Source organism: Rhinoderma darwinii, chromosome 1 (genome assembly GCF_050947455.1).
Source record: "Rhinoderma darwinii isolate aRhiDar2 chromosome 1, aRhiDar2.hap1, whole genome shotgun sequence".
In the NCBI taxonomy this organism is placed as follows: Eukaryota; Metazoa; Chordata; class Amphibia; order Anura; family Rhinodermatidae; genus Rhinoderma; species Rhinoderma darwinii.
The window spans coordinates 98,425,104-98,440,136 of NC_134687.1; the positions used below are offsets into that span (position 1 = coordinate 98,425,104).

General features: G+C 41.1%; 1 protein-coding gene across 1 annotated transcript in view; it reads left to right on the plus strand.

The window, feature by feature from the left end:
- The window catches only part of VEGFC (vascular endothelial growth factor C), a 184,251-nt gene that overhangs the window by 100,851 nt on the left and 68,367 nt on the right, over positions 1 to 15,033 (plus strand). Inside the window, exon 2 of the mRNA XM_075849652.1 lies at positions 3,860 to 4,058. Within this exon, the coding sequence (XP_075705767.1) occupies positions 3,860 to 4,058 (199 nt within the window). The remainder of the gene's footprint in view (positions 1 to 3,859; positions 4,059 to 15,033) is intronic.

A 15,033-nucleotide genomic window follows, 5' to 3' on the forward strand; every position in this document is an offset into this window, starting at 1 on the left:
TAACCCCATCATGTTTCTCAGTCATAATGGGTTAATATGTAAGGTACATGATGGGGTTAATTACTATTAATGTGAGGCACATGGAGGTTAAATTCATCACACCTCGTGCCTCACAATAAGTGATAGAAAGCAGTTTTTATTGTATTTTTTTTACAGCGTACACATCATAAATTATCCCAAAAAAATTGTTGTGAAGGTTATTACGGTTGCGCCAATACCCAATATGTGAATATTTTATGTATTGAGACTTATTTTAATGTTTATTGTAAAAAAGGTTTATTTGTATTTTTTTAAATTTAGCATTACTTTGTTTTTACTTTATTTTTAAACTTTAATGTACTGGCATATATCTATATCCCAGTACATTAGCCTGTATACTGATAGTATACAGGCAGTTGTTAGGACATACCTAAGTATGCCCTAACAGGAAATATGGTAAGACAGCCCTTCAATGGACCCTGGGCTGTCTGCCCATATATGGTATGTCCCTCAATATGGCATCCCCCTTCTCACTTCCTCTTGAACGCTGCAGTCAGCTTTGATCGCAGCATTCAGGGGAATAACGGCAGAGATAAGAGGTTTCTCTGATCTCCGCCGCTGTGGAGCAGGGCTGCGACTGTGTAATACAGCCATTGCCCCACTCCTGACAGTAAGTGTGCACGCGGTCAGCATGAGGTGATGCGGCCAGCGCTGCACTAATGAGCGGCGGTGCAGGCACTGAGGACAGAATGTGGGGGGTGTTTTGTAGTGCGCCCGCCATGTTCTGTCTTCAGTGCCGCTGGTCATTAGTGCAGCGCTGGCCGCATCACCTCATGCTGACGGCGCGCACATGTCAGGACTCAGGAGCGGGGCAATGACTGTATTACACAGCCATAGCCCCGCTCTCATACATTCATGTGTTACTATACTTACAGTGAAGGAAATAAGTATTTGATCCCTTGCTGATTTTGTAAGTTTGCCCACTGTCAAAGACATGAACAGTCTAGAATTTTTAGGCTAGGTTAATTTTACCAGTGAGAGATAGATTATATATATATAAAAAAAAAAAAGAAAATCACATTGTCAAAATTATATATATTTATTTGCATTGTGCACAGAGAAATAAGTATTTGATCCCTTTGGCAAACAAGACTTAATACTTGGTGGCAAAACCCTTGTTGGCAAGCACAGCAGTCAGACGTTTTTTGTAGTTGATGATGAGGTTTGCACACATGTTAGATGGAATTTTGGCCCACTCCTCTTTGCAGATCATCTGTAAATCATTAAGATTTCGAGGCTGTCGCTTGGCAACTCGGATCTTCAGCTCCCTCCATAAGTTTTCGATGGGATTAAGGTCTGGAGACTGGCTAGGCCACTCCATGACCTTAATGTGCTTCTTTTTGAGCCACTCCTTTGTTGCCTTGGCTGTATGTTTCGGGTCATTGTCGTGCTTGAAGACCCAGCCACGAGCCATTTTTAATGTCCTGGTGGAGGGAAGGAGGTTGTCACTCAGGATTTGACGGTACATGGCTCCATCCATTCTCCCATTGATGCGGTGAAGTAGTCCTGTGCCCTTAGCAGAGAAACACCCCCAAAACATAATGTTTCCACCTCCATGCTTGACGGTGGGGACGGTGTTCTTTGAGTCATAGGCAGCATTTCTCTTCCTCCAAACACGGCGAGTTGAGTTAATGCCAAAGAGCTCAATTTTAGTCTCATCTGACCACAGCACCTTCTCCCAATCACTCTCAGAATCATCCAGATGTTCATTTGCAAACTTCAGACGGGCCTGTACATGTGCCTTCTTGAGCAGGGGGACCTTGCGGGCACTGCAGGATTTTAATCCATTACGGCGTAATGTGTTATCAATGGTTTTCTTGGTGACTGTGGTCCCAGCTGCCTTGAGGTCATTAACAAGTTCCCCCCGTGTAGTTTTCGGCTGAGCTCTCACCTTCCTCAGGATCAAGGATACCCCACGAGGTGAGATTTTGCATGGAGCCCCAGATCGATGTCGATTGACAGTCATTTTGTATGTCTTCCATTTTCTTACTATTGCACCAACAGTTGTCTCCTCTCACCCAGCGTCTTACTTATGGTTTTGTAGCCCATTCCAGCCTTGTGCAGGTCTGTGATCTTGTCCCTGACATCCTTAGAAAGCTCTTTGGTCTTGCCCATGTTGTAGAGGTTAGAGTCAGACTGATTAATTGAGTCTGGACAGGAGTATTTTATACAGGTGACCATGTAAGAGCTGTCTATAATGCAGGCACCAAGTTGATTTGGAGCGTGTAACTGGTCTGGAGGAGGCTGAACTCTTAATGGTTGGTAGGGGATCAAATACTTATTTCTCTGTGCACAATGCAAATAAATATATATCATTTTGACTATGTGATTTTCTTTTTTTTTTTTATATATATATAATCTATCTCTCACTGGTAAAATTAACCTAGCCTAAAAATTCTAGACTGTTCATGACTTTGACAGTGGGCAAATTGACAAAATCAGCAAGGGATCAAATACTTATTTCCTTCACTGTAGCTATGCAGACGCACGGCTAAGTATCGAAATACATGAAATAACGGTATCGAACCATTTGGGGATGCAGAGTATCGAAACAGTATCGAAGTTTCGATGCATCGTGCATCCCTACTGTGTGTTTGGTTGTGGCGGTTTTTATAGAACAGCTTGAAGGAAAATTTGAGTCAGGATTTTTAAGGCATGCATAGTATTTCTGCCACATAAGAGGACAGCAGTACTATAACTTGGCAATGTGGCGGGAGGTTTGATGGCTTATTGTGTAAGGTTTGATGGCTTATTGTATAGATGATGATAGATAGATAGATAGATAGATAGATAGATAGATAGATAGATAGATAGATAGATAGATAGATAGATAGATAGATAGATAGATAGATAGATAGATAGATAGATAGATAGATAGATAGATAGACCAAACAAATGAAAAGAGTTGCAGCACTCCAGCAAAACATCCAGTGAAAAACAAGTGAAGGTTTATTATCCCATATTAGTGCAACATTTCAGTTCCGCTTGAAAAAAGTTCCATTGGGGAATTGAAACATTGCACTAATATGGGATAATAAACCTTCACTTGTTTTTTACTGGATTTTAGCTGGAGTGCTGCAACTTCTTCTTTTTATTTATTTGAAATAGCTATACCCTTGGATCAGATTGCAGTTGCTGGCACACATAACACATCCTCATTGGGGGCTTCTTCCTTTTCTTTTCTTTCTTCTCCCTATAACTGGATATTTATTGTGTATTTGCTATTTTCCAGCATAGTTAGTATAAAATGAGGTTCTTGTTTGGAGACATTTTTAGTGTAAGTTATTAAAATGATTTCAGATTGAAATTTCCTAGTTGCATGCAGTAAGCATTTAGAATATACATTTGAACTTTTACTCTGAAGCTTAGAAAATGAAGGCTGCACATTTTATGAACACGTAAATACCAATTTCCTATTTCAATTTTCATTTAGACCCTTACTTTTAGATGAAGGAAACTAAAAATGACACATGTGGTCTGATTTATGTGTAGGCTATGTGCTCTCCACTATTGTGTGCCCTATTTTTAAATAATAACATTCATAATGTAGTACAATATATAATAAAATGTAAAAATCGACATTATTTTTATTTAAACATATGTCTTATTTATTGAACTCTGTTAAATAAACTTTATTAACTTTACCTCCTTTCTAAAAACTTTTTAAATTTGCCCAGCTGAGGCAACGAACCTCATAGAGTTGTCTTTCTTATCTTTGTTGATCCTCTGAACACATCTAACTATTCCTCCACTACACACATCATTAATGATCGTACGACTGTCCTGATAAAGAATAACCTATTTTTGCATTTCTTTAAAGGATCACCCAGGCAAGGAGCTGGAAGAGCAACTACGAGCAGTATCCAGTGTGGATGAACTAATGACATTGCTGTATCCTGAATCCTGGAAAATGTTCAAGTGTCAGTTAAGACAAGGGCAGTCCAGCTTTGATACTAGAAGAGATGACAGTCTTAAATTTGCAGCTGCACATTCCAATTACAATGCTGAAATCTGGAAAAGTAAGTGCATTCTGGATTCCTCCATTCTACCCATTTACCAGCATTTCCTCACTATTAGTAAATAGCAGAATATACGTATATTACAGCATATTAGAGTAATATTAGGAAAAAAGAGCTACTGCGATGAAGGCAGAAGGTTTTACTGCCACTGATCAATTTACCAGATGGCAATGCTGCTTTCAATTTTGCATTAGGGTATGTTCACGCGGCTTATTTACGGACGTAATTCGGGCGTTTTATGCCTCGATTTACGTCCGAAAATGCACCTTGATAGCGTTGGCAAACATCTGCCCATTTATTAGAATGGGTCTTACGATGTTCTGTTCACACGGTAATTTTTTTTACGCCCCGCTGTCAAAAGGCGGGGCTTAAAAAATACGCCCGCGTCAAAGAAATGCCTGTCAATTCTTCAGACTTAAATGGAGCCATTTTCCATGGACTCCATGGAAAACCAGCTCCATTTAACGTCCGTAATGGCCGCAGCAAATAGCGCCTCAACATGCCATTACGGCTGAAATTACGGTGCTGTTTTCTCCTGAAAACAGCCCCATAATTTCAGCCGTTACGGACGCTGCCGTGTGAACATACCCTTAGTTTGATACTAGAAGTATATGGCCTCAATGGTTTTATGTAAAACAAAGAGTTAAACTACTGAATCGTAATATAACAGTAGCAATACTTAAGGTATGTGCACATGCTTAGCTAAAAATGTCTGAAAATACGGAGCTGTTTTCTAGGGAAAACAGCACCTGATTTTCAGACGTTTTTTAAGTAACAAACGTTTTTTCGGCCGTTTTTGGTAATGTTTTTCTATAGAGTCTATGAAAAACAGCTCCAAAAATGGTTCAAGAAGTGGCATGCATTTCTTTTTCGCAGGCGTCTTTTTTATGAGCCATTTTTCTAAAATGAGGCGTAAAAAAATGCCCCGTTGGAACAGAACGCCGTATTTCCCATTGAAATAAATGGGCAGATGTTTGGAGACGTTCTGCTTCTGATTTTTCAGCCGTTTTTCTGAACATTTACGGCCCGAAAAACAGCCAAAAGCAGGTCGTGTGCATATACCCTAAGTGTTATTTGCTTGCAGTGGTTTGGTCTATTGGCACAAAATTCAGGATGGTCACTAGTGGTATATTTATTATTGATCTCCTGTGATCTTTGTTGAAGTCATCAGAGCAAAGTAATAAATATATGGGATCCAGACCCACGGTACTCAACATTATAACGGACAGTATAATCATCAATCAGTAATAATGATCGACCGCAAGCCTGCTATATAATGGAGAATATTTATATACTTTGCTAAACTTGTGAAATAGGATATACTGTGAGGAGAAAATGCGGCCTTACCCACTGAAATTGATTAACATCAATGATGTCTGGATCTTAAATACACAGCAACCAAAACACCGTAAAACAAATACACAGTTGCCACTATCTCAGGACTTAGCTTGCATGCACTACTATATATATATATATATATATATATATATATATATATATATATATATACAGAATGAGAAAAAACACCCCATGGCCCAGTCTTGGATCATAAAGTGCCTGTGTGTCTTTATTCTTCAAACCTAGTGAAGATCTTCACTGCAACATACTGAATGTGAGACAGAAGGAATACAACCCAAAGTGTTCTGGTGCGTTACTAGAAAATGTGATGGAATTGTGTATAGTTGGAAGACAATATGCCTCATCATCCTTATAAGCACTCCGGGTTTCTTTTTTTCCCACCTCCCCATCCTGTTTACAAATGTAATGTAGTGTAATGTGGACATGTTTATTGACTTACCTGGTGCTGTATTTCACGGATCTCCACTCCGTTCTGGGCCGATGTAGGGTCATGTGATCTGTAGTCTGACACCTCAAATCCTTCAGCATCTTCTATAGAAACCGGAGATCAGTTTCTCAATGCAAGCCTATGAGGCTCATATCGAGGCTCTCATAGACTTGCTTTGAGATCCTGACTACCGGTCCCTACAATACACGCTGTAGTATACAGGGAGTCAGAATGAAGATCACGTGACCCCCACAGCAGCCCAGAACAGTGAAATACAGCACCAGGTAAGTCAATACACATTTACACTACATTACTCAATTACACTACATTACATTTACAAATTGGAGGGGAGGGTTGGTTGGCAAAAAAAAACCTGCAGTGCTTCTTTAATTCCCAAAAGAATCTCTGCCTCTGTGATGAATTGTTCATGTTTTATAGAAGCTTATGCGCAACAACAGCCATCTTCTGTCTTGCAGTGTGAATGTATAGGAGCAGTGCTGAGTTTGTAATTTGGAATGACTGTTCTTCATATAATGATATGTCAGTTCTTTCACCTTGTGCATTATAAAGTTTGAAGAAACCTTTTGAAGCATATCTTTATACATGGATCACATAATGCTTCATGCTGACATTCTCCTTTCAAAATCAGAAAGTGTCTACCCTAAATCAAATCTGAGAGATTTAAGGAAATCTGACATGATGATGGATCCCTTTAACTTTGAGCATCTATACGATACTCCCAGTGGCGAATTAAGTAGACCATAGGCCCTGGGCTGTTACCCAAACTTTGGCCCCCCTTCCACACCGCCGCCCTGCCGCGCCGTAACTATTTTTAACACTACGTTTTTGGGCAAGCATTAACAAATGGGTGTTACGATTCCCCTTGTCACAGGGCTGTGTCCCTACATACTGACAGTAAATTATAATGAAAAAATCGACACGGCGCCAACAGACTGTGGTGAAAGACGTAAATTCTTACGAGGAATTGCTTCCCTTTTTAGTTGCAAATACTGGCAGGTATGTGCAAAGTAGTCCAAGCTGCTGCCGATCCCCAACGCAAACACCCTAAGGAGTTGCCTTACGTAGAAAATTCATAGAAGCAGAGAAAAAGAGGGATACCATGACCCATTTCTGCAGAATCTGCCACTCAGATGTCTTCGGCTCCTCACTTTTCCAACATTTCCACACCTACAGTGAAGGAAATAAGTATTTGATCCCTTGCTGATTTTGTAAGTTTGCCCACTGTCAAAGACATGAACAGTCTAGAATTTTTAGGCTAGGTTAATTTTACCAGTGAGAGATAGATTATATTTAAAAAAAAAACAGAAAATCACATTGTCAAAATTATATATATTTATTTGCATTGTGCACAGAGAAATAAGTATTTGATCCCTTTGGCAAACAAGACTTAATACTTGGTGGCAAAACCCTTGTTGGCAAGCACAGCAGTCAGACGTTTTTTGTAGTTGATGATGAGGTTTGCACACATGTTAGATGGAATTTTGGCCCACTCCTCTTTGCAGATCATCTGTAAATCATTAAGATTTCGAGGCTGTCGCTGGCAACTCGGATCTTCAGCTCCCTCCATAAGTTTTCGATGGGATTAAGGTCTGGAGACTGGCTAGGCCACTCCATGACCTTAATGTGCTTCTTTTTGAGCCACTCCTTTGTTGCCTTGGCTGTATGTTTCGGGTCATTGTCGTGCTGGAAGACCCAGCCACGAGCCATTTTTAATGTCCTGGTGGAGGGAAGGAGGTTGTCACTCAGGATTTGACGGTACATGGCTCCATCCATTCTCCCATTGATGCGGTGAAGTAGTCCTGTGCCCTTAGCAGAGAAACACCCCCAAAACATAATGTTTCCACCTCCATGCTTGACAGTGGGGACAGTGTTCTTTGGGTCATAGGCAGCATTTCTCTTCCTCCAAACACGGCGAGTTGAGTTAATGCCAAAGAGCTCAATTTTAGTCTCATCTGACCACAGAACCTTCTCTCAATCACTCTCAGAATCATCCAGATGTTCATTTGCAAACTTCAGACGGGCCTGTACATGTGCCTTCTTGAGCAGGGGGACCTTGCGGGCACTGCAGGATTTTAATCCATTACGGCGTAATGTGTTACCAATGCTTTTCTTGGTGACTGTGGTCCCAGCTGCCTTGAGATCATTAACAAGTTCCCCCCGTGTAGTTTTCGGCTGAGCTCTCACCTTCCTCAGGATCAAGGATACCCCACGAGGTGAGATTTTGCATGGAGCCCCAGATCGATGTCGATTGACAGTCATTTTGTATGTCTTCCATTTTCTTACTATTGCACCAACAGTTGTCTCCTTCTCACCCAGCGTCTTACTTATGGTTTTCTAGCCCATTCCAGCCTTGTGCAGGTCTATGATCTTGTCCCTGACATCCTTAGAAAGTTCTTTGGTCTTGCCCATGTTGTAGAGGTTAGAGTCAGACTGATTAATTGAGTCTGTGGACAGGAGTCTTTTATACAGGTGACCATGTAAGACAGCTGTCTTTAATGCAGGCACCAAGTTGATTTGGAGCGTGTAACTGGTCTGGAGGAGGCTGAACTCTTAATGGTTGGTAGGGGATCAAATACTTATTTCTCTGTGCACAATGCAAATAAATATATATAATTTTGACTATGTGATTTTCTGTTTTTTTTTAATATAATCTATGTCTCACTTGTAAAATTAACCTAGCCTAAAAATTCTAAACTGTTCATGACTTTGACAGTGGGCAAACTTACAAAATCAGCAAGGGATTCAAATACTTATTTCCTTCACTGTATAAACGAAAATAAAATTATCATAGTGCCACATACTGTGCCCCTAAATATAATAGCACCAAACACTGCACGCCTGAATATAATTATACCACACACTTTAAAACACCACATACACACAGCCCCCGGTACATAGTGCCACACACAGCCCCCTGTATATATCACACATCCCTCCTATAGCTAGCACCCCACACATCCCCCCTGTAGAGAGCGTTACACACAGCCCCCTATAGATAGCGCCATACAGCCCCCCCCTCTTATAAATAGCGCCACAGAGCCCCCATGTAAAGAGCGTCACACACATACCGCTGTGGATAGAGCCGCACAGCCCCCCCCTTGTATATAGTGCTACACAGCCCTCCCCCTTGTATATAGTGCTACACAGCCCTCCCCCTTTATAAATAGTGTCACACACCGCTCCCCCCTTGTATATAGTGTCACACAGCGCTCCCCCTTGTATATATTGTCACACAGCGCTCCACCTTTGTATATAGTGTCACACACCGCTCCCCCTTGTATATAGTGTCACACACCGCTTCTCCCTTGTATATAGTGTCACACAGCGCTCCCCCTTTGTATATAGCTCCACACAGCGCTCCCCCATGCATATAGGGTCACTTAGCTCTCCCCCTTGAACATAGGGCTACATAGCGCTCCCCCCTTGTATACGGTGCACACAGCACCTCCCCTTTGTTTATAGTTGCACACAGCGCTCCCCTCCCCTTTGTATATAGGGTTACACAGCACTTCTCCACCCTTGTATATAGTGCACACAGCACTCCCCCTTTGTATATAGAGCACACAGCGCTCCCCTTTGTATATAGGGCCACACAGCACTCCCCACTTGTATATAGTGTCACAGAGCACTTCACCCTTTTGTATATAGTGTCACACAGCGCTCCCCTCCCCCTTGTATATAGGCCCACACAGCGCTACCCTCCGCCTTGTATATAGGGTCACCCAGCACTCCCCTTGTATATAGTGTAACGGAGCACTCCCCCCTCCTTGAATATATACACAGCGCTATCCCCACCTAAAAAAAAAATATATATTTTACTTACCTTGCCCCGTGGCAGCCGCTCCAGCTGGACGCATGTGAATCCTCCGGACTAGACGTATACGCAGACCGGCGTGATGCAGTACCTCATCACGCCGGCCTGCGCAGGGAGTTTTCCCAGCGCCTTATAGGCTGCAGGCCTAACGTGGCCTGCAGCCTATAATATTCATCTGTATCTGAGTCCTGAGGACCCCTCCGGTGCTAGCAACGCCACCAGGCATGAGGGGGCCCGTGCAGTCATGTGCAGTTCGTGCGGCCATGGCCCCCCCCGGGAGCCTGGAGCCCCGGGCGGTCACCCGAACCGCCCTAATGATGATCTGCCACTGGATACTCCAACTAAAACATGTCTGTAGTACTTACGGCACAGACTTCTGTTCAGCACTCCTAAGACTGGCAACACTGCTGTATGGTAATAACAGGTGCTTCTTACCAAAATGACTTTGAAGCCCCATGTAACCCCATTATTGGCACCAGTACTATAATGGGGTACCTGTAATTAACACGCAGCATATATCATCCTTAGGATCTCAGAACGGAAGTCCGGGACTGCTCATATATTCTAGTTATAGAATCTTACAGGTGTTGTAACTTCAATGGGCCTGTCGTCATGAAAGATTTCCTCTATATAAATCTTCTAGCACCAAGGCTGGCCATAAATACTGTGACCCCGAAACCGCATTCTGTCAGCTGGTGAGGAAACCTTTTCTAGTCCAAAACATAAATAAACTATTTTTCTTGTTGATACTCATTCCCACAGTTTCTCTGAGAAATGCTGGCATATCTTTATTTTACATTTTTAAAATCTTTCACTTAGTGCATACTTCATTGCAAATTCCTGTTCTCTCTAGCAACCAGGGGATTAACATGAGATCCGACCATGTACAAGCTTTGCATGACAACCCTAATCCAATCAATCCTCCCTGAATCATTATACGTTTTTTAATGTCCCACAGTTGTACTTTATCAACTATATAATTCACAGTTGCAAAAGTATAAATCACTATTTAGTACATAAATATACTATACTATATTTTGAATAATACACATAATATGCAAATATTAGAATCCCATAACTGTCATGGCAGGTAGTATTTACACTATGATCTGATACGATACCAGCTCACAGCCTCCGACCAGATTATCAGCACAAGTCCAGATAAGACTTCTGAATAAATTGGCATCAACTCCTTACATCATATTTATGAAGTCATATCTGCCGATCTGTACAGATAATTAGTATGGATGTTAAAGCTTCAAACTTGCTTCCAGGCTTCTAAATTGTAAATCACAAGCCCGGAAGCAAGGCCGGAGAGGCCGGTGTCAGAGTTTTGATTTTATATTATAAGACAGGGTGTGTGCAGTCAGATTCATTCCTATTTGGATTGGATACTCCTCATTTGCCAGGCCGCCCATCCCTAGATGTGTCAGCAGTGTCAGGATTAAGGGTCCACTTACACAACCCGACATGGGCCGTGTAAACAAGCGACGGTCAACGAGACAGCTTTCACAAGGTGCAATGCATGGGGACGAGCAATCGTTACTACGATCGCTCGTCCTCCTATATTTCCATCATGTTTACACAGGTAGATGTGCTGCCGGCAATGATAATATTTCATGCTGCCGGTATTGATAATATTTTATGTTGCATAAACTATACGATTAGCCGATGAACGAGCATTTACAAAGGACAATTATCGGGAACGAGGGTTCACATGAACGCTCATTTGCCCGATTATTGTCCCGTGTAAATTTGATTGTGAAGTGTGGGATTGGTGCTGGCGGGACGTTGCGGTGAACAAGGCAGCAGAGAGCCAGAGACGCTCATATTCAGAAGCCTGCCATGCTCACGCTGCTGGCCTGCACAGCCCCCACCTCTTACCCAAGTTTATATAGACGTGCCAGTTTGTGTTTTTTTGCTGCGATTTGCACCAAATGACGGCCTGTACTTTTTCGGTGGAAATGGTGGCAAAAGGTGGCATTCCTAACTACTGTATAGTACAAATGTCACTCTTTAGTAAAGGTAGGATTTTAGCTATTTACATGATGCTGCTAAGATAATACATAGGTTGAGAAAAGACACAGATCCATCAAGTTTAACCTTTCTCTATAACCTACACGTCTTTTATTGCTAGAATAGTTATAGCCCTCAGCGCCATTCGTCGTTAAATAATTATCTACCCCTTTTTTTTAAATAAAACGAGATAGAAGATATCGAGGCACTCACCGGATATTCAACAAACTTCTTTATTTCTGGATCTCGGTCAGGATGTGGAAGGCCTTGAGGAAGCGTGTACGCACGTGAAACGGCCGTAGGCTAATTCCACATCCTGACCGAGATCCAGAAATAAAGAAGTTTGTTGAATATCACGTGAGTGCCTCGATATCTTCTATCTCGTTTTATTCTAGCTATATTGTGCTGTGCTGATCGATGAGCACCTCCGGGCAACTCGGCTGCTATAATCAGCAAAGATAAGAAAACCATTTTGATATACTCCGTTTACACAAGTGATTCTGGTTCAGCAGTGCCAGCCGTTTTTTCCTTCCTCCCATTCCTTTTTTTTTAAATGTTGATAAAATATCTGACATCACTACCTCTTGGGGTTAGACATTCCATAGCTTGACCACTCTAACTGTAAAAAACCCTTTCCTATATTGATGTCTGAAACGTCTTTCTTCTTCTACACGCAATGAATGTCTGCTGGTCGTTTGTAGAGTCCATGGAAAGAAAAGATTATGTGCTAATTCTTTGCATTGACCACACATACACTTATACATGTTAAGAAGATCACCTCCTAGGCGTCTATTTTCCAAGATGAACAAGCCCAATTTCTCGAATGAAAGAGTTTTTCTTTTTTCAAAAGAACTTTGCTAGCAATAGCAGCCAATCACAATGCAACTTTTTTATTTTTCCAGCGCAGTTTAATGAAAGCCGAGCTCTGATCAGTTACTTTGGGTAACTAAATTACCATGTAAAAGAAGCAGGTCATTTTGAAACGTTTGTTACTATCTTTGTTCTTCAACATAATACTGTACATTTGTCTTCTGTGTTCAAAAATTCCCTGATCATTCTGTACGTTATCGATCCCTCTTATCTTTGATATTGTAACCTTTCCTGAAACAAGGTCCCCAGCAAGCTGGAAGACATAAGCATATTTATGATGAGTGTCTACTAACATGGTGATTATGACGTAATCATACACCACAAACAGATATGCTTTTCATGCAAAATTTTGGTTAATATTATCGCAATGAAACTAGAAACATATTTCATGATGGTTACTGCTGGGAATATGGAATGTGTCTTTAATCATGAACCTTGCACAACACATTCTTTTATCTTTTTTTTTTTTAATACAGTAAAATTCCCTTTTTCTGTAGAATAACCCGGAATATTTGGTCCCATCAGATCCCATAATTTTTGATCAAATAAATGAAGGTTTAAGTGAAAAAAAAAAAAAAGAATACTATAATATAAAGAAAATAACATTTTACATGACTTGGTTTCAAAAGTAGAACTTGTAGTTAAAATGGGTGTTCCATAGTAAATACATATAGATTGTCTACATTATGATGTCATATGGTAACATTTATGTTTCTTAATTTTACAATGACCGTTGCTAAATAGGTTTTCCAGTTTTATGTAAGAAAAACTTTAAGGCTATGTACACCTTATTGAAGGTTAATTTTTTTTTCATTTTTTTTGTAATAAACATATGATTTATTTTATTTTGAACAATTTTTGAATTGGGTTTTATTAAAAAATCAAATATGTATCCTGTATACATAGAAGCTGTATCTTGCAGTCAGAGCGCTGGTCAACATCCAGCTATTATCGATCACATCCAAGTCCATGAACACACAGGACCAGCATTCACCAATGTCATAAAAAATTTGCATATCTTGCTATATATGATAGAAATTTTCCTCTTCCCTATGCCTCCTATCTTGTCACAATTTTAATCTACACCCCTTTTCCCTAAGCCACACCCATTTTCCTGGCAGTTTTCAAAACTGTGTAGTGAGGCGCAAACAAGGGTCTAAAACACAGAATAAATATGGCGCAAGGCACGAACATCAGTTTTTGGCACAAATTAAAAAGGATCTGACACTAGTTTATTAATTTCCTATCTTCTAGCTCATATAATAGGCGCTATGATGCTGATAACTACAGAGTGATTTGTTTTAAAAAAAAGTTTGTTATTTGCAAAGTTATGAGCATTTTTCTAAATATGCTAATGTGCTCTAATAGCCAAATAAGAGGTGACTCTTTCTTTTCACTCTGGGCGGTGTAATGTTTTCTGTATGACGCTGTCCAATCAGCATACAGCTTCTCCCCCTTCCCTGCACAGCAACACAGAGTGATCATATAGTATACAGCTTCCATTCCCAACTGTGTATTCAACTGGTGATACCTCCGGTTGCTTCATAGCTAGAAATCCTGGTGGCATATGAAAGATTAGAATCTCCTTTCACCTCCAGTCTCAGTCTCTCACACTGTGTGAAGCAGATTCATGCTGATAGGACAGCGTCAGAAGCTGTGAGGTTGCTCCACCTCAGGAGAATCACTGCTGTTACCTTCCACTTGTCTAGTTTAGCCTCATTTACATATTTAGAAAAAATGTAAAATAATAAGCGTCTTGGGACACAATTTTCACTACATTATTAGTGTGACAGCGCCTATTAGGCTGGATTCACACGAGCATGTTCGGTCCGTAATGGATGGAACGTATTTCGGCCACAAGTCCCGGACCGAACACACTGCAGGGAGCCAGGCTCCTAGCATCATATTTATGTACGACGCTAGGAGTCTCTGCCTCGCTGCGGGACAACTGTCCCGTACTGTAATTATGTTTTCAGTACGAGACAGTAGTTCCACGGAGAGGCAGGGACTCCTAGCGTCGTACATAACTATGATGCTAGGAGTCCGGCTCCCTGCAGTGTGTTTGGTCCAGGACTTGCAGCCGAAATACATTCCGTCCTTTACAGACCAAACATGCTCGTGTGAATCCAGCCTTAGATTAGCTAGGATATAGGGCATTACTAAACTAGTGACAGATCCTCTTTAAAGAGGCTCTGTCACCAGATTTTGCAACCCCTATCTGCTATTGCAGCAGATAGGCGCTGCAATGTAGATTACAGTAACGTTTTTATTTTTAAAAAACGAGCATTTTTGACCAAGTTATGACCATTTTTGTATTTATGCAAATGAGGCTTGCAAAAGTACAACTGGGCGTGTTGAAAAGTAAAAGTCCAACTGGGCGTGTATTATGTGCGTACATCGGGGCGTTTTTACTTCTTTTACTAGCTGGGCTTTCTGACGAGAAGTATCATCCACTTCTCTTCAGAACG